The sequence below is a fragment of the Nansenia antarctica genome, assembly GCF_963989245.1.
Source record: "Nansenia antarctica genome assembly, chromosome: 9".
NCBI classification, from domain to species: domain Eukaryota; kingdom Metazoa; phylum Chordata; class Actinopteri; order Argentiniformes; family Microstomatidae; genus Nansenia; species Nansenia antarctica.
Genome location: NC_137679.1, coordinates 17,365,636 through 17,392,596, shown reverse-complemented (window position 1 = coordinate 17,392,596; position 26,961 = coordinate 17,365,636). Strand labels below are relative to the sequence as shown.

General features: G+C 43.6%; 1 protein-coding gene across 1 annotated transcript in view; it reads left to right on the top strand.

The window, feature by feature from the left end:
• Positions 1–13,157: 13,157 nt before the first annotated feature.
• LOC308165407 (acyl-coenzyme A oxidase-like protein) overlaps positions 13,158–26,961 on the top strand; it is a gene marked incomplete at both ends in the record, with an annotated part of 29,894 nt that continues 16,090 nt past the window's right edge. Inside the window, 8 exons of the mRNA XM_080539565.1 lie at positions 13,158–13,169; positions 13,426–13,436; positions 14,142–14,258; positions 14,674–14,827; positions 16,013–16,122; positions 16,697–16,808; positions 19,691–19,778; positions 23,143–23,213. Of these exons, the coding sequence (XP_080395691.1) occupies positions 13,158–13,169; positions 13,426–13,436; positions 14,142–14,258; positions 14,674–14,827; positions 16,013–16,122; positions 16,697–16,808; positions 19,691–19,778; positions 23,143–23,213 (675 nt within the window). The remainder of the gene's footprint in view (positions 13,170–13,425; positions 13,437–14,141; positions 14,259–14,673; positions 14,828–16,012; positions 16,123–16,696; positions 16,809–19,690; positions 19,779–23,142; positions 23,214–26,961) is intronic.

Genomic DNA, 26,961 nt, shown 5'->3' with positions numbered 1-26,961 from the left:
GCTTTTCTGCTCACCACAATTGTACAGAGTGGTTAGCTGACTGACCCTAGCCTTTCTGTCAGCTCGAACCAGTCTGGCCATTCTCCATTGACCTCTCTCATCAACAAGGTGTTTCCGTCCGCCCTCCATAGCTCACTGGATGATTTTTGTTTATTGTATCATTCTCAGTGAACTCTTGAGCCAGCTGTGTGCGAAATTCCCACGAGATCAGCAGTTTTAGACATACTCAAATCAGCCTGTCTGGCACCAACAATCATGCCACGGTCAAAATCACTGAGAGATCACATTTTTTGCCCATTTTGATTGTTGATGTGAACATTACCTGAAGCTGCTGGCATTGCACTGGCATTGCACTGATGCTACACGTTTCGCTGATTAGATAATTGCATGAATGAGAAGGTGTATAGGTGTTCCTAATAAAGTGTTTCAGTATACTGTGTAGGTAGTAAATTAGAGAATGATATAAGTGATCAGTTTGAAGAAAAAACTGTCTGAATGCAAGAATATTGTCAGACTCGGTTCCTTGGAGATTACTCTTTAGATAGATATTGATATGCACGCAGACTCGAGTTCACCATTGCAACAACTGGAGCTTTATAACACGTCACATCCAATATCTGGGATGGTGGGCTAATAGCGCCCCCTGCAGGCTACAATCGGTACACCTAATGCTTTTAATGACATGGTATCCTCCTGTATATTGTGTAAATCACCATTACATTTGATCGGTAGCTCTCCGCTTGCTGAAGTATTGAACGTCGCAACAAAAACAAAATATATTACACATACCCATAGAGAATAAATGAGAAAAGTTAGCATTATCCAGAGAATGAACGGGAAAATGCCTGTCAGCTCTAGGTTGGGGATGTAGCTCAGTGTTAGAGAGCGAGGTTCATTAGTGGTGTCCAATCATATCGCCAAATGCTTTAGTGGTGTCCAATCATGTCGCCCAAATGCTTTAGTGGTGGTGCACGTCATCATATTATGCAAACAACTCGGCATGAAATTTCGAACTGTCAGTCCATCGGTTTTGTCACCTTCAGCTTCACTGCATCCGTTTATGGTAAGTCCAGATACTGAGCTTGGCTTTATAAATTGTTTTTATCAATGGAATTGTTAATATAAATTAATACGGTGTTGTCAGTTCATAGCAACACTTTGCACCTCTCGTTTTTGACTACGGACAGACGCGGCTAGTTCTATGTTGAACACTCACGTTCGCAGAAAAATGTATTCAATTATATTGAATATTATATATGTAATACATATCCTGCTGAATTAATGCTGTGTTGTTTAATCCATTCATAGCAACACACCAGGGACGTGCCGTCCATATAAGCAGGGTAAGCAGTGCTTACCCAACGAAAAAAGAAAAAAGGACCGTGAAAATATTAAAATAAAAGTGCTTGTAACCGTTTGTTTGTTTTCATTAAAAGAGTCGTATTTTAGGTCCCAGGGCAGCAGGAGTCATTCATTTTGATGTTGCATTTTTAGAGCCACCTGTAGGAGTAAAGCACTTCCTACTCTGCAAGCACTCCTCTCTCTGCTTTCCCTCGCGTACATTCGAATGCGTGAAAATGTCTTTTTTATTTTTTCCGATGCCTCAGCCCGCTGTGTAATGTGACCAGGGTAAGCATGCTTTCAGCCAATCAGAGTAGTTCTTTCATTCCGATAAGAGCTACTGATTGGCTATCATTTTCAAGTTCACAAGTTCATCAAGTTCACACTACTTTCTATCACCCGGCAGAATAGTTTATGCTAGCTCAAACGATCTAATCAATAAGGATAACTTGCGAATATGGACATTACTGTCAGTGTCAGCGACCTAAAGGGATTTTGTAGACTGGACTGGACTGCAAAAACAGAACTACTGGCTAAAGGCCGGCCAAAGCCACCGCTCAACGATCTGCACACCCAGAAAGGGAGAGACGCTAGGGGGTTCTGTAGGGAAAAACCTTCCACTGGGCAAAAGCTACCGGGGGTGCGGCCTAACGCGTCACGCACGCGCACGCGTCACGACCTGGCGACACGACCTGGCGACTGTGGAATTTAAGGAATTTAAGGAATTTAAGCCCAGGAGGGAGTTAGCGATTAGCGATGTTTAGCTTAGCTTAGTTTAACAGAAGTATCTTCACTTTTAACATGACTTCCCGTGGTCGTAGAGGGCTGGTCGACGGCTTAAAATGACCGTGTAGACCGTGTAGACCTTATCCAGCTATAGTCTTGTGTTTCTACCCCGGGCATAGCCGGTGTTATTCACGGACAAACACTCCTGTTAGAGTGGTCTGATCAGCAGATCATTTTCTCATAAAGTTGCAAACGCAACTCAGCAATTCAACTTAATTTAAAAAATGCGCGTTTCGTTCAAGATCCATTAGAGTAGGACATGTACAGTTATGATAACTACAGTCATATGTAACTTTTGGACTAGTATAGTAGTTGATATTGTAATAAAACGTGCCAATGTCAGACGATGAACAAACACACCACGAGTCCACACTGATTCAGAAAACAGAATAAACTTTATATATAAATACACAACACTTCAGGGGGCTAACGTTTGCAAAAGAACTGTACAGGTTACAATCAGGTATATAATAATAGTTAGGGAGTAACATATCATTCACAAATTCAACAATAATAGAACAGATAAATACACAGATAGCCCTGCTACGTCCTCCGTGAGGGCCCGTTCCCCTGTACATAAGTCCCTGTCCAGCCCTGCTACATCCTCCGTGAGGACCACCTCTACCACATCCTGGTGGTGTGTCTGAGGTGGTGGTGGTGTGTCTGAGGTGGTGGTGGTGGTGGTGTGTCTGAGGTGGTGGTGGTGGTGTGTCTGAGGTGGTGGTGGTGTGTCTGAGGTGGTGGTGGTGTGTCTGAGGTGGTGGTGGAGGGTTGGGGTAACATCTGGGAGGTTAGGGGATAACATCTGGAGGGTTGGGGGTAACATCTGGAGGGTTGGTGGGTAACATCTGGGGGGTTAGGTAACATCACACCAATCAGCTCTCCTGTTGAGGTAAGCAATAACCATCTTGTTAGTGTAAACACACAAACAAGCACAGATATGTACAGTCAAAATAACATTTTGTGAGTAAACACATTTCTAAATAATCCCTATTCAATGTGACTTACCAGTGTACTGGGTGGATGGGGATGAAAGGTAACTGTCCAGATGTAATTTTGTCCAAAACATCTTGGTGCTGTGTGAATGAATGAGCATACATTTAATGTATTAGTAATGAAACAATCAATATGAACATTTAAAAATAACAATGATGTAATTGTGGCTCATACTTGCAGTAGCCTGAGGTAGAGGTGGTCCTCACGGAGGAGGTAGAGGTGGTCCACACGGAGGATGTGGTAGAGGTGGTCCTCACGGAGGATGTAGCAGGGCTGGACAGGGACTTATGTACAGGGGAACGGGCCCTCACGGAGGACGTAGCAGGGCTATCTGTGTACAATCTGGAAAATACTTAAAAAACAACTTTACAAGCAGTACAAACAAATTCATTAGGAAACATAATATTAATTGACACACAAGACGAATGGAACAACTTGAAACACCTCCTGCAGGATACCTGAAGCTCTGGTCGGATGGTCCTCCTGCAGATGCAGTGCACACTAACGTCCATAGTGTACACTGACTGGGCCTTGCGTGGACACCGTATGGAGCTGGGGAATGGTGTCAGGTGCCCAAACTGAAAGCAGGAAAAGAGGTGCTTACGCATAGCAGACTGATTATATTCCTTGCTTGCTGGGTCCTCACCTCTGCAGCATGTGAGACTGTTCGCAATAGCAAACAGCCCACAGTCTGAGCTGCCTCTCTGCTGCTGGACATCAGGCCACTGCAGAAGGACCTTGGGACCTGAAAAAGAGAGGAGACCTGTTATTTGAGAAATGAACTCCTCGGTCGACCCTTGACCAGCGGAGTCATAAATGTTAACAGTACCTACCTCGCAGTTGATGTTACTTACCGTAACCCAGTGATTTGAACAAACATTTAAAATCTGAACAAACCCCTGGGTTGATGCAGGCACGGAGGAGAGGAGGGAGAGGGACGTTGTGGCGTAGAGGCCTCCTACATGGGGATGTTGAGCCTGTAAAAGAGCCTGAGCATGGTCAATGGAGAGATCATTCAGCCAACAATTGGGAGTCAGAACGATAGGCCTAAGCACCTCCAACCCGCTAGGTAAAGCTGGACAGGCCCGCCCCAGCTGAACATCTGTGATGGTGACATCTAGCAGCTGAGATGGTGCCTAAAAAACATAATGATGTTGGGTTAAAGGGACTGTCATGTTACAGTACTCAGCCATTGGAATTTGTATTATTTAAAATGAATGAAGCTAGGATTTTTAAGTGTACCTGAAGTGAGTCCCACTCCGGCTCAGAGTTTAGCGGTTCAGGGTCATCAGAACACACTGGCTCCGGTGGATGGGACACAGCTTTCTGAGTGGGCGGGCAGGCTCGGAATCCTTAAGTCAATCAACAAAACAATTTTAGAATGACATCTTGTGGTAAAAAAAATACAGTTTCACATTACATTAACTTTAAAATGTGAACTGTATGTTACACTTACTCGTCCGCAGAGGCTTCACTGAGGCATAGGGGGTTTTGGTTCCCAGTTGTTGGCCATCCAAGGTCTCCAACTGCACCAAATTGTTGTCCCCAACCTCAGTCACCCTGAAGAAAATATGTATTAATAATGGCAAAATTGGACATCACACATCACCCTCTCATTCTGAATATTCTTAAAAGTCTAACATTTACCGGTACTTAGTTGGCCAGTCTGGGTCCATTGTGCCACCAGGTCTCCCACGTTTCCTCTCATTCTTCTTCAGGACCTCCATGCCCGGGAGGATCTCAAACCGCTTGGTTCCCTTCTTGATCCTCTTCCGGTAGCTTTCCCGCTGTTTCTCCTGGGCCTTCTCCACGTTGAGCCGCACCTTGATCGTTGAAGAAAAAGCGAAGCAGCAGAGATTGTAATTCTCTGTTGTGCAGTATAGCTCTGTATATTGCTGAGGCATTGTTATTGCTTTAGCAGTTACTTAGCATCACTCAGGTGGTTGTTCAGTATATAGTTGTGTAATATCTTTCACCTCGTCAAAGACCTCCTCATCCTTCTCAGCCCTGGCGTGGAGATAGTCTGCAGCGGTGTCTTCATTAATCTCGTCCATCTCCACAAAAGGACGGTCGCCTGTGATCTGAAATGAGAGGCAAATAGAGATACGCAATACATACATTTGCATAGAGTTAGTGTTTTATTTTTTGTTTATATTGAGAATCAATTTGCAAAACAAATTATATATTATAAGAACAATAATATCAAGAGTTGATATACCTCACAGGACAGCCGTGGCTCCCGACCGTACATCAGGCGGTAGGGCGAGTACTTGGTGGAGGCCTGGACGCTGGTGTTATGTGCGAAAAGGATTAACTTAAGGTTGTCCTCCCACCGTTCCTGGTGCCCTTCCAGAGATTTCCCGATAGCCCTCTTGAGTGTTTGATTGGTCCGCTCGTCCAGTCCGTTGGTCTGGGGATGGTAGGCAGAGGTAATCCGGTGCTTCATCCCCCACTTCTCAAACAAAATCTGGTTGACCTAAAAGTAGTAAGACAGAAGTCATTAGTTTTGTCCATACAAGTATGTCCATAACTGTTACAAGATCATATGTTTTAGCAAGTACATGACCTTGTTGCAGAACTCTTTGCCCTGGTCAGTCAGGATGACCTCCGGCGCACCATGGGTGTGGAAGATGTCTATCAGGGCCTGGGATGTTGCCACTGCCGTCTTGTCCTAGCAGTGTATACACACAGGATATGGTACTATTATATTAATACTTATAATGTTAATTTTAAGATGAAAATTGGGATACATGGTGATGAACTGTTCAAGTACAATACATTCAAGTATTTTAAAAAGCATGGTCATGATCATTATATTTGAGAAAACAACACTAAACACAGATATAACACACCTTGATAGGAATGGCCTCCACCCACTTGGTGAAGAAATCTGTCGCTGTGAGGCAGTAGCGATTGCTATTCTTGGATGAGGCCTTGAACGGTCCGATGAGGTCCACACCTAGCAAGAAAAATGTGTTGGCATACTCTAACATTGGACAAGCGGAAGTAAAACATTCACACTAAAAGAGCATACTGAAAGAAAGCATGATGGGAAACAAGTCAAAACCCAAAAAATTAATTGGGATATAAAAGTGTAGAACTCACCAATCATGTACCACGGTGAAACAGGCTTGATGCTCTTCAGCTCAGGGGCTTCAGTCTTCACCTTCTCAAACCTCTGGCAAGCCACGCAGGTACGGACCTTGAAACAAACAGTAAAGTGCAAGTTGAAATGAAATGTGAATGAATGAATGAATATTATCTGTGTGTAAAATACAATCTTGCTACTGTTTGTAAAACATAAAAACTAACTAAAGAAATAATAGATTTGCTTGCCCAGTCTTCCACATCCTTCACAATGCCAAACCAGAAGAAGCGCTGATTAATCTTGCCAATCATGCGCTTCTTTCCGAAGTGACCGTCATGGACCTCGGTCAGCACTGCCTCCCTTTCCTCGTCTGACATGATGACCCTCCTTGGTGGCTGTCCCTCCTTCTTGGGCCTCAAATACATGCGACCATCTACAACATCAAAAGGATTAGAGAAAAGAGACCAGGACTTGTTAAATAATGTTTTTTTGTTGTTGTTGTTTTTTTACAGTAGTACACTACTTTATTGCTTTATGGGTTAATTTAACAAATCTTACCCTGAAGCATGTATTTCTCAGCTGCTCTCCGGAGAACACGCTTCTTCTCTGCAGACATATCCTCCTGGAACTGGTCTGTGGACAGATATAAGAAAATGTCACTGTGGCTAGTATAGGATGCCATTGTGTGTATATATATATATATATATTAAAAGGAAATGATAGGGTTATCTGTAGTAGTTCTCTGTAGTAGCGTCGTGTAGTTCTCTGTAGTAGCGTCGTGTAGAATGATAGGGTTATCTGTAGTAGTTCTCTGTAGTAGCGTCGTGTAGAATGATAGGGTTATCTGTAGTAGTTCTCTGTAGTAGCGTCGTGTAGTTCTCTGTAGTAGCGTCGTGTAGAATGATAGGGTTATCTGTAGTAGTTCTCTGTAGTAGCGTCGTGTAGAATGATAGGGTTATCTGTAGTAGTTCTCTGTAGTAGCGTCGTGTAGAATGATAGGGTTATCTGTAGTAGTTCTCTGTAGTAGCGTCGTGTAGAATGATAGGGTTATCTGTAGTAGTTCTCTGTAGTAGCGTCGTGTAGCAGGTGTTTCCACAGCGCAGCGCACTAGAATGAACAGCGCACTAGAATGACGTCACACTCGCCAGCTGGTCTGAATCAGTGTGGACTCGTGGTGTGTTTGTTCATCGTCTGACATTGGCACGTTTTATTACAATATCAACTACTATACTAGTCCAAAAGTTACATATGACTGTAGTTATCATAACTGTACATGTCCTACTCTAATGGATCTTGAACGAAACGCGCATTTTTTAAATTAAGTTGAATTGCTGAGTTGCGTTTGCAACTTTATGAGAAAATGATCTGCTGATCAGACCACTCTAACAGGAGTGTTTGTCCGTGAATAACACCGGCTATGCCCGGGGTAGAAACACAAGACTATAGCTGGATAAGGTCTACACGGTCTACACGGTCATTTTAAGCCGTCGACCAGCCCTCTACGACCACGGGAAGTCATGTTAAAAGTGAAGATACTTCTGTTAAACTAAGCTAAGCTAAACATCGCTAATCGCTAACTCCCTCCTGGGCTTAAATTCCTTAAATTCCTTAAATTCCACAGTCGCCAGGTCGTGACGCGTGCGCGTGCGTGACGCGTTAGGCCGCACCCCCGGTAGCTTTTGCCCAGTGGAAGGTTTTTCCCTGACAGTTCCAACAAGTCTGGTATGAGCGGAAGAAATGGCTATGTGGCTGTGCAGAGACCATGAAAGGTCATGAAAGGAGGGTCCTGAAATTTGATCGAGTGCAAAGATTTATTTTTACTCACAGGGGTCAAAAGTCTTTATGCTTTGCGTCATTGACTGTCTTTTTGTAAATCATTGTCAACTATAAAATGTAAAATGTATTTTTTGATAACAAAAGGATTAAAAAAATAAAATTAAAAAAGTCCATTAGAGGTGAGCAAATGTAATGCGTTGCTATCCGGTTGTTAAGCCTGACGTCAAACGTGACGTTTTGCAATAGCCGGCCGCGCTAACCGCAACACCAAAACTTTTGGTCCAAAAGAGTTATCTCCCTTGGCGTAGACTTTGCTAACGGGGTGGGAACCTTATTCAGGTTCTCTGGTGCGATGCCTCCTACCTCCTTTCATGCGCGGAAATTCCATCCTTCCATGCGGGTGGCGAACCCAGAACCTTCTGCGTACCAACCGGCCGCGCTAACCACTACACCAAGACAGCTAACCCGCTTGTTTAAGATTTTTTCGCCTATTTAAGTTTATTTTTTATTATTTTATTATTATTTATTTTTTAATTTTTTTAATTTACGTGCTTACGTTCCCTCCCTATGATGATGATTATGATGAAGAAGAACATGATATAAAAAAACGTGATATAAGAACATGACAATGATAGTGAATCCGCTTGTTAAGTCTGACGTCAAAAGTGACGTTTAGCCATTTCCGTGTCCAAACCAGAAATTCCCTGCGCCAGAGTACCTCTGAACTACAGCGGTAGAATGACAGTTTAATCGTTTTTTAGACTCGGATCTATTCATACAACAAGGGACACAATACTTTCCCGTTTTCTCCATATTGTCAGGGTATTTGAGCCTCGGAAAAGCGCTATATAAATATAATTTATTATTATTATTATTTCTCCATTTCGAAGACAGCGCCTCAGCCAACGTTGGCCCCGGAAACACGTCACGACTTAACAAGCGGTATCCTATGATGCCGGTAATGTAAATATCAAATCAAAAATATCCACAATGATGAAAGAAGTAAACAAGTAGCGAGTAGCGTCCATTTATATGGAATTTGGGCCATATGGCCAGTTTTATCTGTTGAGGTTATTTTTTACCTGTTCCAGCCACCCATGCAATCTGTGTGTTGGCTGTGTTAACACTTTGAGTTACTGTATGTAACCATCGTTAGCTGTATGTGCAGAGTTGAGTCTGTTGAGCTGTTGAGGAGATGTTCCCGTGATGTTGTGTTTTAGGACTTCCCCTGTGTAAACAGATGTGTGCTCCCCCCCAGTTCTCCCTTTGGTGTGTGTGTGTGTGTGTGTGTGCGTGTGTGTGTGTGTGTGTGTGTATTGTGTGTGTGTGTATTGTATTGTATTGTATCGAATATGCATTTATATTTCCACTTCAGTCTTTCTGCCTAAACCACCTCATCCTCCTCACACCATGTCAGATCATAGAGTGGGTAACATTTGAATACTTTATTTGGTTCCACAAATTATATTATACAAACAGGGAATCAAATATTTCGGGGCTAAGCAGCACTGAACACTTAAGGATACACATAACACCTCCTTCTCCACACGGCCAAGCTGCCAATAATAGCTGAGACAGAGCAAAATTTGGCAACCTGTTTGGCCTTTCTTTTAGTCATTGCAGCAATTCTCAGACCCCTCATGGTGCATTTATATACATGGCCCAGACTTCCAAATACAAGTATGCTGAATTTGCACTTGTACCCAAAGCTGGTTATCGTACCAAGTAGTGGTTGGTATTTGATATACTTGTCCTGGAAAGTCTGGTCCATGTACAGGTCAAAGGGGCAGCCTACTTCTACAATCAGCACCTCCTTGTGGCTGGTGTCAACAAAGACAACATCAGGTGTATTTGGGATGTTGGAAAAAACATCATTGGCAAAACCAAACCACTCTGGTAACACTCTGGCATGCTTGTACATAACTGCGCTAGATGGTAAGATGTTTTGTACTGTATCAGACACAATGTCCACAATACGGTCATGACGAGCTATGTACAGGTGTTTGTATGCATTACATCCATTTGTTATGTGTGCAATGGACTCTAGGTGTTGTGAATCCTGATGGTTTAAACAGAATGGACTGTGAGTGTGGGGATACCAGGTGGACAGATTGTACTTGGTCGGTAATACCTGCAGTCTTGCTTTGATGGTGAATTTCAGAACATCCTCGTCGCAGCGACGTTCTTATACACTGAGTGTGAGACTGAGTGGTCAGCGAACTGCAAACAGGCTAGCTTTCCCTGTAGTCTGAGTCCACACCAGTGCTGCCTGATCTCAGACTGCTTCAGGCTGAGCAGAACCCTCCTTGCAGAGTCTCTGTGCAGTCCGACAGTCTCTTCCTGCGGTGTTGTGATGTCGGCCTTCACAATCACACAGGGGTCTGTGATCACCTCATCAGAGACAGGGACTTCAGTCTGTGTGTTAAGTTCTGTCCATCTTAGCTGAACTCCAGTCTGGTTGCAGAGGTCATTGAGATCCGGCCAGTCAGACCAGACCCCGAAGCCCTTGGCCTGGGAGTCCAGTTTCCCAGAGTCTTTCCTCCTGAAGCCGAGGAAGTCGTTCTGGTGTGCGCGGGCCAGGGGGATCTTCCTTCTGCGTAGATCCAGTAGGAGAGAGGCCCTGGCCATTTCTCTAACGGTGGCATCGTCATTGTTAAGCATGTGGAGCAGGTGGGCTAGCCTGGTGGCTATGTAGGCCCACTCAACATTGGGGACTCCCAGCCCTCCCTCTCCACATGGGAGAAAGATCATGCCCCGTGTGGAGTGTGTGTTGAGGCCCACCCACTTTCTGACCAGCTGGACAGTTCTGTTCGTCATCTCTCTCAGTGCTTTGAGGGGGATGTGCACATTGGCGAAGAGGTGTTGGATTTTGGCCAGAGCCACCTCTCTCACAGCCTGGAGCTTCATGAGGATGGGGAGGGGGGACAAGTCAATCAGGTGGAGACGATGGAGAAACTCTGTAGTGAGCTCCTCGACCTGCTCGCTCCACTCGCCAGCGATGTTAAACCTGTGGCCAAGGTATGGGTAGGTCTCATTGCGGGAATACACCCTGATGGGTTGGCCCATTACAAGAAAGGTGGGGGGCTTGTCGTTCTTGGCCTTATACCAGCGGTTGCCTCCACTGCGGCGCTCATGGAGTACGGCACACTTGGCTTGCTTCACCTCCAGCCCTGACCATTGGAGGAACTCATCAGTGCGTGCCAGCATTTTGGTGATGACATCCTCCTGTCGTGATGACACCTGCACGTCGTCCGCGTATCCCTGCACAGGATTTGGGGATCGGACATGCAGAGGAGCGCACTGGTAAATCCACTTCATCCATTGGTTGAGTGCTAAGATGAAGTTCACGGCACTCCAGGGACAGCCAGTTTTTATTCCCACCTTCAGTGCAATCGGCTCTGTGAGCTGCTGCCCACAGATAACTTGGAGAAATTAGCCTTGGTACACGCTGGATACAATATTCACAAAAGGCTGAGGCAGGTGTATTTCCTCTAATGCTTTTAGCATCACCTCATGGGGGAGTGTACCAAACGCATCTCTGAAGTCCAAAAACACTGTGTAGAATCTAGATGATTCATGTTTGAAGTCATCTATTCCGGTTTTTAAGCAAAACACATGTTCGTTCATTCCCTGTCTGTTGATGCATGATTCAATTCTTGATTTAATGCACGATGACCCATAGATAGTACTGTCATTTAATTCATTTCATGTTGTATCAGCTTTGAATACTCCAAGCTGCATATTCACACAGATGATATAAAAACTGAAAAAACTATATAAAACCTTTTTTTTTAATAAATATTTTTTATGATGATGATGATGATTATGATGAAGAAGAACATGATATTAAAAAACGTGATATAAGAACATGACAATGATAGTGAATAGCCTATGATGCCGGTAATGTAAATGTCAAATCAAAAATATCCACAATGATGAAAGAAGCAACTGACATTGTATGACATTGTATGACACGTATAAACACACTTCTTAGTGTCCCCATGCGACCCCTGCTGGTATTGAAGAGCATTGCAGCCATGAAAAAAAAGAGATGGCGGCTGATACTAACGCAATCACACACAAACACACACAAATACTGCAAAATAACTTTATACTAGCTAGATTTTGAAAATATAAGGATACTGGGGGGTAGAACGCACATATCTAGGAAAGGTCATGAAAGGAGGGTCCTGAAATTTGATCGAGTGCAAAGATTTATTTTTACTCACAGGGGTCAAAAGTCTTTATGCTTTGCGTCATTGACTGTCTTTTTGTAAATCATTGTCAACTATAAAATGTAAAATGTATTTTTTGATAACAAAAGGATTAAAAAAATAAAATTAAAAAAGTCCATTAGAGGTGAGCAAATGTAATGCGTTGCTATCCGGTTGTTAAGCCTGACGTCAAACGTGACGTTTTGCAATAGCCGGCCGCGCTAACCGCAACACCAAAACTTTTGGTCCAAAAGAGTTATCTCCCTTGGCGTAGACTTTGCTAACGGGGTGGGAACCTTATTCAGGTTCTCTGGTGCGATGCCTCCTACCTCCTTTCATGCGCGGAAATTCCATCCTTCCATGCGGGTGGCGAACCCAGAACCTTCTGCGTACCAACCGGCCGCGCTAACCACTACACCAAGACAGCTAACCCGCTTGTTTAAGATTTTTTCGCCTATTTAAGTTTATTTTTTATTATTTTATTATTATTTATTTTTTAATTTTTTTAATTTACGTGCTTACGTTCCCTCCCTATGATGATGATTATGATGAAGAAGAACATGATATAAAAAAACGTGATATAAGAACATGACAATGATAGTGAATCCGCTTGTTAAGTCTGACGTCAAAAGTGACGTTTAGCCATTTCCGTGTCCAAACCAGAAATTCCCTGCGCCAGAGTACCTCTGAACTACAGCGGTAGAATGACAGTTTAATCGTTTTTTAGACTCGGATCTATTCATACAACAAGGGACACAATACTTTCCCGTTTTCTCCATATTGTCAGGGTATTTGAGCCTCGGAAAAGCGCTATATAAATATAATTTATTATTATTATTATTTCTCCATTTCGAAGACAGCGCCTCAGCCAACGTTGGCCCCGGAAACACGTCACGACTTAACAAGCGGTATCCTATGATGCCGGTAATGTAAATATCAAATCAAAAATATCCACAATGATGAAAGAAGTAAACAAGTAGCGAGTAGCGTCCATTTATATGGAATTTGGGCCATATGGCCAGTTTTATCTGTTGAGGTTATTTTTTACCTGTTCCAGCCACCCATGCAATCTGTGTGTTGGCTGTGTTAACACTTTGAGTTACTGTATGTAACCATCGTTAGCTGTATGTGCAGAGTTGAGTCTGTTGAGCTGTTGAGGAGATGTTCCCGTGATGTTGTGTTTTAGGACTTCCCCTGTGTAAACAGATGTGTGCTCCCCCCCAGTTCTCCCTTTGGTGTGTGTGTGTGTGTGTGTGTGTGTGTGTGTGTGTGTGTGTGTGTGTGTGTGTGTGTGTATTGTGTGTGTGTATTGTATTGTATTGTATCGAATATGCATTTATATTTCCACTTCAGTCTTTCTGCCTAAACCACCTCATCCTCCTCACACCATGTCAGATCATAGAGTGGGTAACACCAACATATGACACCACCAGCATCCCCCACCCCCACCCCCCTTCCCTGACACTCTCCCCCGCCAAGACACCTGTGCTGGTTTAGTTCCACTCACAAAGAAACAACTTTGTAGTGCCTTCAGAGCAGCAGGTGCATGCTTCTTCTCGTGTGTTTGTGTGACCACAACTCAGCGCACACACACACAAACTGGTCTTCCACCACAACTACACACACACACACACACGCACACGCACACGCACACGCACACGCACACACACACGCACACACACATCATTCATACAGCATATTCTCTTCCATTTACCCCCTTACACCCTGTGTATCACTTTCCCTTATCTCCCTCCCCTCTGTCTCCTCCCCTCTCTCCCCCCTCCTCTCCTCCCCTCTCTCCTCTCCTCCCCTCCTCTCCTCTCCCCATCTCTCCTCTCCTCTCCCCATCTCTCCTTCCCTCTCCTCCCTCCTCTCCTCCCCTCTCTCCCCCCTCCTCTCCTCCCCTCTCCCCCCTCCTCTCCTCCCCTCTCTCCCTGCAGTCGTCGTCAGTTTGGGCCTAAGGACCAGGATGAGGTGAAGATCATTGAACACCAGACCCAGTATCTGAGACTGATGCCTCACCTGGCTGCCGCCTTGGCTCTCACCTTCACTACCAGGTAATATTTACATTAATTAGCATAATTAACATTACACATCCAAAGTGACTTACAACACAGTACATTTGTCTGAGTGAATCATCTATACATCAGTCATGATAAGAAAAAACAAATCTATGCCTAAGACCAGGGGGCACTAACACACAGCCGAGGCACACTTCTTTGAAACATGCGTAGACTTTGCTATTAGACATTTGTGTTGTTATTATTATGAAAAGAGAGCTCTAACTGACTCCACTAGATGGCAGCAGTGTCTCTATATCAGCCCACGTCCAGTTAATATTCTCATTATCATTTTGTATGAGCTGTGTGTTTTAATCTGAAGGGAAAATGAAGTGTGCGTTTGTGTCTTGGTGTTTCTGTGTCTCGGTATCTGTATCTGTATTTGTGTGTGTGTGTGTGTGTGTGTGTTCAGGTATGCAGCGCGTATGATGGACGACGCTCTGTGTAAGGGAGAGGACCTACAGAAGAGCCGTTCTCTGCAGGCTCTGGTGGCTGGACTCAAGGCCTACAGCACCTGGCAGAACCTGGCCTGTCTGCAGGACTGCCGCGAATGCACCGGGGGCATGGTGTGTGTTTGTGTGTGTGCGCGTGCGTATGAGTGTGTGTGTGTGTGTGTGTGCGTGTGCGTGTGCGTGTGCGTGAGCGTGTGCGTGTGCGTGTGCGTGTGCGTGTGTGTGTGCGTGTGTGTGTGTGTGAGCACGCGGGCAGGCGTGCGTGCCTGCCTGTGAGTGTGATAACAGTACTGATGTTACATAAGAGTATCTGTCCCATGTGATTTTGTAATGTACTGTATTGTACCAGCTGTGTGTGTATCTGTGTGTGTGTATCTGTGTGTGTGTGTGTGTGTGTATCTGTGTGTGTGTATCTGTGTATCTGTGTGTTAGCGCGTCCCTGTGAAACCACAACTCTGCACCTCTAACAAGATGAAGAACACATTTCCTATACATCTCATCTTACACACACACACACACACACACACACACACACACACACACACTGCTGCACGTGTTTGTGTGATGCTATGACATTTACCTGCTAATTTTGCTGCTTTCCAAAAAATTGGATCTGACATTATCAACTGTGAGAATGTTGACCTCTCAAATGTAACAAGGTTGATTATTGAAATTCTGATCCTTATCATTTTGGAACAAAGGCCTAGGCAAAGATTGCTCTGTTATGGACTGTTTGAAGTCCCATGGTGGCATGAGCATAAGTAAAGACGTCACACGTGAATCCCTTCACTGTACAGGATAAAACAAGTGTCTTGGTAGATCACCCTGTATCAGGGGAGGCTGGTGGAGGCGGAAATCAGAGGATGGGCCCATTGTAATGCATGTAATGGAATGAGGAATGATGTCCTCCCGATTCTTACCTCTACCAGCCTCCCCTGATCTCTATCCAGCGGTTATGTTCCAATATCCGCACTAGCTAGCCATGCAGTCGAAGTGGTATCGTGAGCTTAAAATTATAAAGTTCTATCTCCGTTTAGGGTAGTTCAGAGATATTGAGCGTCAAAGTTTTTACATTCCATTATGTTTTGTGAGATGGAACCTTTGTATTTTATGAATTACTAACTCAAAAATGTCAACATTTTAAAAATAACACCACACAGGCATTAATAAACACCTAATGGATCATGGATTATGTAAAAAACTCAATTTTGACAAAAATGGAGATAGAACCTTATAATTCTGACGTCACGGTATGCTAACGTGGATATTGAGCGTTGTTGTGTTGTCCGTCTCTGTCAGGGTTTCATGATGGAGAACCGCATCCCAGGTCTGAAGTGTGACTCTGACGTCTTCGTCACCTTCGAAGGGGACAACATGGTCATGCTACAGGTAAGACAACCAATGACGGGGCGCTTAGGTGACCTAGCGGGTTAAGCACTGACCATGTAACCGCAGGGTCCCCGGTTCGATTCCGGCCGGGGGACATATCCTGCATGTCATCCCTCCTCTCTCTCTCACCCATCCGTCCTGTCTAAATCTTCACTGAACGGTCAATAAAAATGAAAACAACAACCAATGACTTGACTAACAAGTCAACTGAAGGTACTTTCAGTCACCGAGGTGTACCGTCTGGTCTACCACCCTAATGCTGTCCTGCTTCGCAAGGGAAGGATAGCAATTTAGCAAATTCGGTTTGGTTCTTTATTATGTTTACACTGTCAAATATGTTGATTTGTTGATCTGAAGGCGACGCACATTTCTCATAGACCATTGGAAGAAATACATACTACACATACTACACATACTACACACACTCACTCTACACACTACACACACACACACACGCACACACACACACACACACGCACACACTCACCCACACACAGCTGGTACAGTACATAACAAAATCATAGTTTGTCATAGTGTGTGCTGATTGTGCAATGCTAACATTGACCTGTACCATGACGTCTTCTTGTCTGGTAGCTTCTTCGGCTTCAATGTGGACACAGTGGGGGACCTGCGTTTCCTGCTGAAGGCCGTGTGCTACAGGGAGAGGGTTCTCCAGCGCACGCTAGCAGCCAGACTCTACACCAAGGTCAGTCAGACCACAGGAGGTGCTTCTGCACTCTGAGAAAAAAGGGTCCCGAAGGGGGTTCTTTGGCTGTCCTTGTGGGAGAACTCCATGATATTTCCACATTCACAGAAATATAGTGCCATCACATAAGAAAGTCGATCTACCACCAATAGTTTCAATGGCAATACAAACTACTTTACTCAATTAAAACCGTTTTTTTAGCAACTAGAGTCCGACAGATTATCTCTGAGCACTGATATTATTGGCCTTTTGCACAGATATAGCACCAAAGATATGCGTCAGCCTTACATTCTGAAAAGAAAGAAAATCTGTGTTTATTAGTTTTTTCCAGAACAAAATATATACATTTTATAATAAGAATAAGAATAATAACCAATAATAATTATGCATGAACGTTTTATCAATCATAAACACATATAGGGTAATAACCCAGTATATAAATAGGTTAATACGGTGAAATAAAAGGTGAATGAAGTAAATAGCAAAGTTATTATAGGCCTTAAAAATGTGACAGATTTTAAAACATGTATTACATGTGGAGGTCCCTGTTCTGTTTGACTCTCGTCCAAGGAGTCCTTGGGCTGAAAAAGGTTGAAGTAGCTTTAGAGGGAGTCATGCATGGGGTAGGAAATCTAATTATAAAGAAATTAGTGCAGGTGCAAAAATAAGTGAACCTCTTCAGTCAATAGCGCGTGGCACCTCCATTAGCAGCGATAACTTGGAGTAAACGTCTCGTATAGCCACTAATCAGTCTCTGACATCTGTTTTGAGATATTGTTGCCTCCTCCTTACAGAAGTGAGCCAATTGAGTGAGGTTTGGGGGGTGTGTGGCATGAACTGCCCGCTGCAGGTCCTGTCACAGCATCTCAATTGGATTTAGGTCAGAATTTGACTTGGCCAATCCAAAACACAAATCTTCTTTGTGTTGAGGTATTCTTTGGTAGATTTGTTTGAATGCTTTGGGTCCTTGTCTTGTTGAAAGACACATTTCAGCCCAGCTTTAGCTCCTTGACTGATGGCTTGAAGTTCTTGAAGTTAAAAAATCTCCTGGTATACCTCAAAATTCATGGATCCCGTAACTCAATAAAACTACATAGCTAAAGAAAAAACACTCCAATCCATTAAAAAAAGTTATGTGTAATAAAGGGGAATGACACAGGAAAGGAGTATTGAACACACTAACTGAAATGGATTTAATACTTGAAGCCTTTGTTTCCAATGACAACGCTTCCTGTACGAAATAAAATCATCTCTCACAGTGATCAGGTGGGATTTTGTCCCATTCTTCAACACAGACAGTCTTTAAATCTTGAAGATTCTGGGAGGGCCGCTGGTGAATCTTGATCTTCAGTTCAGTTAAGTCTGGCGATTGGCTAGACCAGTCCAACACCTTTATATTATTTGTCTCTTGAACCAATTGAGAATCTCCTTTGCATGTTATGGATCGTTGTCTTGCTGGAAGATCCACTCGCCTCTCATTCTCATCATCCTGGTCGATGGCAAGAGATTCTTCTCAAGAATTTCCCGGTACATGGCTCCATTCATCTTCCCTTAGATCATTTGGATTCCACCAGTACCATGTGAAGAGAAACACTCCCATAATAACATGATGCTTCCACCTCCAAACTTCGCTGTAGGTATGGTATTTTTAGGATCATATGCAGAGCCATTTCTCCTCCAAACGTGGCACGTCATATTGTTGCAGAAAAGTGAGATTTTTGTCTCATCTGACCAGACTACATTCTTCCAGTAATCCTTTTTGACAAATGTACCTGCTGCTTCCAGCTCTTTCCGGAGCTCTGCTCGAGTGGTCCTTGGCTCTTGGGCTACTCTTCTGACTAACTTTCTGATTGCCCGGTCAGAAATCTTGTGAGGAGCTCCTGTGCGTGGCTGATGGTCAAGTGAAGTTCCTTCTTCCACTTACGGATAACGGCCCCAATGGTGCCTATAGGAACATCCGTCGGTAACCAGTGCTATAGTTACTATGTTGCTCAACAATCTTGTTGTGAAGGTCTTGGGAGAGCTCTTTGCCTCTACCCGTCATGAGATGTTTCTTGCAAAATATTCATCTAGCAAATTATTGATTTACTTGCATTCAGAGGTGGGAAAGAGTGGAAGTACTTCCCCACCAACATGCACTAACCCAACTGATTCAAATAAGCACAGGTAAGAGAACTCATTGGTGGTATAAGCTTATGGTTTAGTGCTTTTTTCGGACTGTTTTCAACCCTTTTTTCCTGTGTCATTCCACTTCATTGCACATCGCTTTTTTATGGATTGGAATGTTACAATTTCTTTAGCTGTGTAGTTTTATTGAGTTAATACCAATTATTTGGTCTACATTTCATGTGAATAGCTGCAATGGAAATATGTTGAATTAAAATATTGTTGATGTGTTGAATACTTGGTGAGCTTAGAATTTTTACATTCCTTATTTTTTTGTGAGATGGAAATTTGTATTTTATGAATTACTAACTCAAAAATGTCATCATTTAAAAAAATAACACCACACAGGCATTAATAAACACCTAATGGATCAGATTATGTAAAAAACTCAATTTTGACAAAAATGGAGATCCTAGAACCTTATAATTCTAACGTCACGACTTATTTCCCCCACTGTATATGCACTGTTTTGTATACACAGAAGTATGATGAGCACCTGTTTCATTTCGTATGAACCAGCTGGCTAGCAAATCTCAAAAGGGTTCTGCATGGAACCCAAAAGGGGTTTCCCACAGGAACAGCCAAATAACACTGGTTGTAGTGGTCCTTGGCTCTCTATGTTGATATTATACTGTATGGTTTGATGACATAATTGTTGCTTTGGTTTAAGAATGAATGTATTGACAAAGTTGCCCTCTCTTCGTTGTGCCTTGCAGTTACAGAAGAATAAACAGGAGTTCTTTGATGCCTGGAACTCCTGTCTTCATCACGTGACCAGTCTGGCCCTAGCACACATACACAGAGGTGGGTACTTCATCACGTGACCAGTCTGGCCCTAGCACACATACACAGAGGTGGGTACTACATCACGTGACCAGTCTGGCCCTAGTACACATACACAGAGGTGGTCTTAGTACATATTTCTTCTCTTTTTATTTGGATTTCAAATCCTCTGATTCCAAGTTACTCACGAGGTTTTTAAATGTTCCAAGAGAAATTAATTCTCTCAAGTTCAAAGTGCTCTGTAATGAATTCCAGGCAGCGGGCGCAAAGTGCATGAAGGAATGCTTGCCGAATTCAGTGCGAACTTTGGGGACATTTAGGAGATAACAGTCGTTGGAACCTAACGACTAGGGAAAGTGAAAAGCTATTCAGCTTTCTCTAGAGACTCTACTCTACTCCCGGTCGTACCATTTGTTTACTTTATTGGGGATGCTTTAATCACTCATCTACGGCTCAACGATAGCTTCTAATCGCGTCAGTCACGTTCTTGTTAAACACAAGAAGTCATTCAAAGACGGCGAAATTGTGAAAAAAGTGTTTCTCGAGGCTGCAGATTGCCTTTTCGATGACAGATCCACAGTGGCTGATGACCACCTTGCAAGCCTGCCTACAGCTCCCTGACTACGAGAAACTAGCTCCCAGTGCCAGGTCTCCCACTAAGGTTAGAGGAATGCATTTATTTCCTCCCTTCAAACTTAGGGAACTGCCTGTTTTGTATCTGGTTTACTTTTCTGTTTGGCACTGCAGACTGGCTGGAATTAAGATTGACTACCAGATTCAGATTCATTTATTTATTCAAGGGACAGTGCATATTAATAAAACGAAAATAAATTGTAAATACGCCAGAGTTAGGGGAAAATATGGGCATATGTGGTTACGTATTTAGGGATTTTAACAACTAGTCCTATTAAGAATCCTGGTCGTGTTTATATATTTAAGAAAAATAGTGTCCGAACGATGATCAAATGACTTTTCAAATTCCCCAAGCACAAGTCATGCATTGAATGTAACCAAGTGCTGAACAGTATTAAGTAAACCACAATACATTTGTGGGTGTCCGCGTCATCGTTATTGAAAAACGCACCTAATCACCGACCACACGACTCCAAAACACCCTCCCAGCGCTATCGTCTCGTCACCGTCTCAGCTCACTAATTCGTCGTGTAGCCGTGAGGTGCAAACGATGTCAGATCATCGCCATTTCAGCCAAATCCGGCGCCGTGTTGCCTATGCCTTAGCCCACATACAGAGGAGAGGTGGTCTTGGCACTATGGCCATGGCAAAACAAATTAACACCCGCCAAATGCTGATAGAGTTTGGGATTGGTGGGTAGATCTGTGCGATCCGCAATTCCAGTCACCATTGATTCAACATTTGTGACGACAGTTGTGCTGCTCCTGCCTCCTCCAGCTGACTGTCACTGCTGCACATCTCCCTCACGCTGCTCCTGACATTCAAACAGCCCTACTGTATGTCTGTGAGCTCGCTTAGTTACACCTCAAAATAAAGTAATAAAGTAAAACCATAGAAAACATGCAGTAGGAAAAGTCTAGCGGTATTTTGACTCCAGGATAGGCTGTTTTTTTTGTCACGACACTTGAAAGAAATAGGGCTGGTAAAAAAAAAATCTGAGTGCCAGAGGAATTCTCTTATCCACCAAAAAAAAGTTAATTGTATGCCAGAACACACCACATTCAGTGCCTGGTGACCTGGTGGTGGCCTTGTAAGGGATTCCCGCTGCTAGATCCCAGCCAAAGAAGTGTTTTCATAATATTGACAACATATTTTCCCCTCCTCTTCTGGTACATTTCTCATCTGCTCTCTTCCACCGGCCTCTGAGACAGATCTGCAGGAGAACAACAGCAGTCAGCTGTAATGTGACTATGTTTATACTTTTCCATTTTTCTTCAGTGTAGAACATTAATCTTAATTACCGTAAGCAATAAGGCACAAGGGTAAAGTCACAGCTGAGGGGTGTTGTTGGGCCCGACGCGAAGCAGAGAATTGTAACAGAAAGCAATGCCTTATGTACTTATTGTGTGGTAGTTAGAAATATAGTTCTCAAAACTACCACTGTTCCTAAAGTAATGCGATAAAACAAAGCTTTGTAATTCAAGCTTCCCTTGGTGGAGATGCTAATAGGCCTTCTTACAAAATGTGGCGGTTCTTACAGTATGTTGAACGGGAACATAGCTGTTACTTTACGTCATAGCTGTTACTTTATCAGGGAAATAATCAATCGGACAATCACAATTATTGTTCTAATCAATGAAATGTGGTGAAAATGTCCCCCAAGAATATGTTCTATGTTGTATTCCAATGAAAATATAAAATGTGTGCGTGCGTGCTTGCTACTGTATTATGCACATGCAAGTTTGTATGTTTGTGTGTTTTTAACCAGACGAGCTATAGTATGTCAAGGTACCCCTCTGTCTTAGAAGACCATAACCTTTCCATTCTCTCACTTTCCTCCCACACAAACACACACACACACACACACACACACACACACACACACACATATGCTCACACACAAACAGCACACACACACACACACACACACACACACACACACACACACACACACACACACACACACACACTTGCAACCTTAACCAGCCCTGAGGTACAGAATAACACAGGTCTGTGATGTTGGAGAGATAAGAGAGGTCTCGGGGCTGGCAGACTCTGCGCTAACCTTAGCCTGAAATGCTTTTGTTGCAATAGAATAATGTGCTGTTGAAATCTTCATGCAATCTGTATAGTATCTGTTGTTTTGTTGTATTATATTTGTGGTTTGACAATATATATATATTTTTAAACAGTAGTCTAACTTCTATCTCAATAGCATGTACTGTATGTAGTTTCATTATGACCAGTTATAATATTGTGAGTCTATATATGAGTTGGTCTCCGTACAGAAACCTATTGATGTTTGTTTCTCCTTGTGTAGGCCTATATACTGTATTTGTAATTCAGTCTGTGTCATTAATTATAGACAGTTGAGGTCCAGTGTTTAAATTAATCTTAATTCAGGATCGCATGCCATGTAACATAACACATAATGAAGTCAAACCACATTCTTTTAATATGTCTGATGTTAGTGAATCGATGAATTATTAGGAACTATGTATTTGTAATTGTAGTTAATTCATGAGTATTCAAGTATTTATCAATTAGAACTTGAATTATCAATGAAAGATATACACAATTATTTCAATATAAATGACATAACAAGTCCTGTTTTGTAATTCCTAACATTTCTAGACAAAATGTTTTTCATTCTATGTTGTTCAAAGGGTCCACACCACACTGAGTGACCCATGACCTTATTTGGTAATAACACATTGTTTAATACCTGTGGGGGGGGATTTTGTTTCCATAGTAACCCTGGAGCAGTTTGCTCTCGCTGTTCAAGAGTGCCCAGTGGCAGAAGACCACGCCTTGCTGACGAAGGTACGTCTGAAACCAGTTTTCCACTCCTCAGCTTGTCTCACTGTTCGATAGGAAACCAGCCACTCTGCTTTTGAGTCATCAGACGGCTCCTATGGAAAGTTTCTCAGAAACAGTTGTAGTTGTTTTTGAACGTGCGGCCCCCGTGAGTTACAGTGCTTACTGGTAAGGTAACAATGTAATAATCCCTTTGATGAATGTGTAAACTAGTGGTCATGTCTCTCATGTTGCTGTTCATGGAGCGAGAATTTGAGTATGCAAAAGTTCTGAAGTGATGTGTCCTATGTTCTTGCTTGACTGATGGTTTGTCAACAGACCTTTTAAGAAAAACAGAGGTGAGAACACAGTCAAAGTTCTCAATCAATGGTGGGTATCCGGTACACCAGGGAGGCTAGTAGTCAGTACGGCACCATCCATAGAATGGTACTATGCATGGTGGAGGTAGAAATTGGAAGATGGGCTCATTGCAGTGCATGGAATGGAATGAGGAATGGTATTGATACCAATATAACGAGTGCGTCCTCTGATTTCTACCATCACTCTGGGGTACAGGGTGCACAGATATAGGATCAGATTTTCAATGGGCATAGTCCCCTCCTGCTTCAAGTCATCCACCATTGTTCCGGTGCTGAAAAACCCCCAACAAGGTGTCATGCCTAAATGACTGGTGCCCTCCCTGTGGCTCTCACTCCCATCGTGCGCAAATGCTTTGAGAAGCATGTCAAGGCCCAGATCTGCAGCATGCTACCACCCACCCTGGAACCTCACCAATTTGCCTACCAGCAAAAACAGACCCACAGACGCCATTGCCACAACACTCCACTCCGCCCTCACCCACCTGGACAAGAGGAACTCCTATATGAGGATGCTGTTTGTAGACTATTTCAGCATTTCAACACCATAGTCGCCTCCAGGCTCAATGCCAAGCACAGAAACCAACCCCTGCCTATACAACTGGATTCTGGACTTCCTGTTGGACCACCGCCAAGTTGTGAAGATGAACCAAAGACCTCTCTGCCCCTCTGACCCTCAACACAGGAGCCCCCTGGCCTGTGTCCTGAGCCCCCTCCTCTACTCCCTGTACCACCCATGACTGCATGGCCACGCACAGCTCCAACTTGGTGATTAAGTGCGCCGACGACACAACAGCGATTGGCCTCGTCATCGACAGCGATGAGTTGGCCCTACAGGAAAGAGGTTGACCTCTGTGCGGCAGAGGGTCGTGCGGACAGCCAGAGCTTCCCTCCATCCAGGATATTTGCAACAGTCTGTTTGTCAGCAAAGCCCAGAGGATTATGGAAGTCCCCAGCCATAACTACGGTTATTTTCCCTCGTTGCTGCAACGCCATGGAACCGAAGCCGAAGAATTTTACTCTCTTATACGAATCTTACTCTCTTATACGTATAATGGGATGTAACAATACACTTGATTCTGATTCTGAGATTACTCTGCCCAAATCCTAACCTTAGATCAAAGGGAATAGTGTAAAATTGACCTTCGATCAGCATCTAGTGGGGTCTTCACCAGGGATGTAGTGGTAAAAAAGAAAATACATGGATAAACCCTGAACACCATGGATTGAATGGGTGGGTAAACCCTAATGATAATAACATTAACCTAGCAGAAAAGGTGGGTAAATTGAGTTTACGGTACTTGGGTTTACCCTCCACTACTTCACTGATCTTCACCCTACTATGCCTATAAGTCCCCCCTTCCCTGTCCTCTCCCTGTGTGATGACCTCATGGTTGATGACATCAGCTGTCACTCAGCTCCATGTGAGACACACAACCACATGTGGACCATAGATCCAGCTGCCACTGTCTCTGCATCAGACGTTATGGCTGTGTTTCAATATCCAGACCAGCATACCACTCAGAACACATGGCCAATGCATAGCTTCATTCTATGATATGCTAGTCTGTGTCCACAAATAATGAATGTCTCCAGTTATTTTGACATATTGTGCCGTTTGTGATGTACAGACTTTTATCGGTTTTCATTGTTACTGTAACAAGATGTATCGTTCCAACAATCAAAACCTATGAAAGTATAAGTTAAAAAAAACGGCACACTATAAACATAACTGGAAACAGATGTCATCGTTAGGATTGCTAGCAAAAGTCAACGTGAGCGGTTGCTAATTTGTCATTTACTGGAATTTACCATCAATCGATATGCTGACTCTCTTTCGCTAGCATCACTCTCTTTTGCTAGCATCTCTCTCTTTTGCTAGCATCTCTCTCTTTTGCTAGCATCTCTCTCTTTTGCTAGATCCAAAAATGACAAGTGTCTTGAGTGTTTTGTTTACATTCTGTAGGTGTTGTTGTTACCATGGCTACCTATAGCATATTGGAATAGGTCAGGTGCAGCCATCAAGCTAGTACCTACCTGCACAGCTACAGTATCTATCGTTGCATCCTGTCTGTGCTTCATTGTGATGCTCAGCAGACCTGTCAGACTGTCTGTACTTCTGCATAGGCAGATAAGCCTCATCTTATGGGTACTACCAGGGTCTGTCACCTGTCATTCTGTCTCTGTGAGGGGTGATATGGCAAGTAGGATAAGGGTCTCAAGCTCTGAGCATATGCATAGGCATCCATAGATTGACTAATCTCATTCATATTACGGGCTGGTTGTGTGACTCTTTTAGGTAGGGTGGGGGGGGACAGGTGAAAAGTGCCTGTGATATCGCTGGGCACAGCAGTTGGTCCTTTTAACTTTGAACAAAAGTGATGATCAGCATGTGTGTGTGTATTTGTGTACGGCCACTCTCTCTCCTCACAGGAGAGAGACAGGAGAGAGACAGGAGAGAGACAGCAGAGAGACAGGTGAGAGACAGGAGAGAGAGACGGGAGAGAGACAGGAGAGAGACAGGAGAGAGACAGGAGAGAGACAGGTGAGAGACAGGAGAGAGACAGGAGAGAGACAGGAGAGAGACAGGAGTGCTGCAGGAGTACTGCCGTCCACACAGAGGCGCCGGCGATTGAGTTCTACATGATTCTCCCAGCTCATTCAGTAGGCCGCCCTAACGCAATGCAATGCTATCCCAAACACTAACATAGGTATTTGAAACCCACTTTTTAACATAGATTCCATGTCTTCACTCATTACTAGCTAGGCAATAAGGCTGTCTGATTTGTCAAGTTAGACTTACTTAGACATTCTTAGTGTGTCATGTACATGATGATCTAAGGCTGCTGGGGAGATGGGGGACTTCTCCCACGGTTAGGCCTGGCAACTTTCAGAGTACGTGTTCCCCCTCGGGTCAGCCGTGCCCTTTTGCTTGCGCCAGGACGTGGGTGGATGAGTGGAGGAAGTTATCCATCTACCCCAAAGATGGTGACTATATGTTTTTTCCAAAACGACTGTTATCTCCTAAATGTCGGCAAAGTTGGCACTGAATTCGGCAAGCATGCGGTCGGGCCTGCTGCCTGGAATTCATCACAGAGCAGGCAGACTTCCCTTGGAAAAGAGACCATTGTATCTCAATGGGACCGACCCTGGTTAAATAAACCTAACCCTAACCCTGAATAAAATAAATGTTAAAATGGATCACTGTATCTCCCGGTTCCCTATATTGATTGAGAATTGATTGATTGAGAATGTTTATTTTGGTCCCTTATACAATTCACAATACATATATAAAAAAAATTACACAGTCACAATGCGTACCAGGACCAAAAAGGTGTAGGCTGAAGCCATGGCTTATTTCGCCTACCCTTGTTACATGCATGTTTTCTTTCCCCATG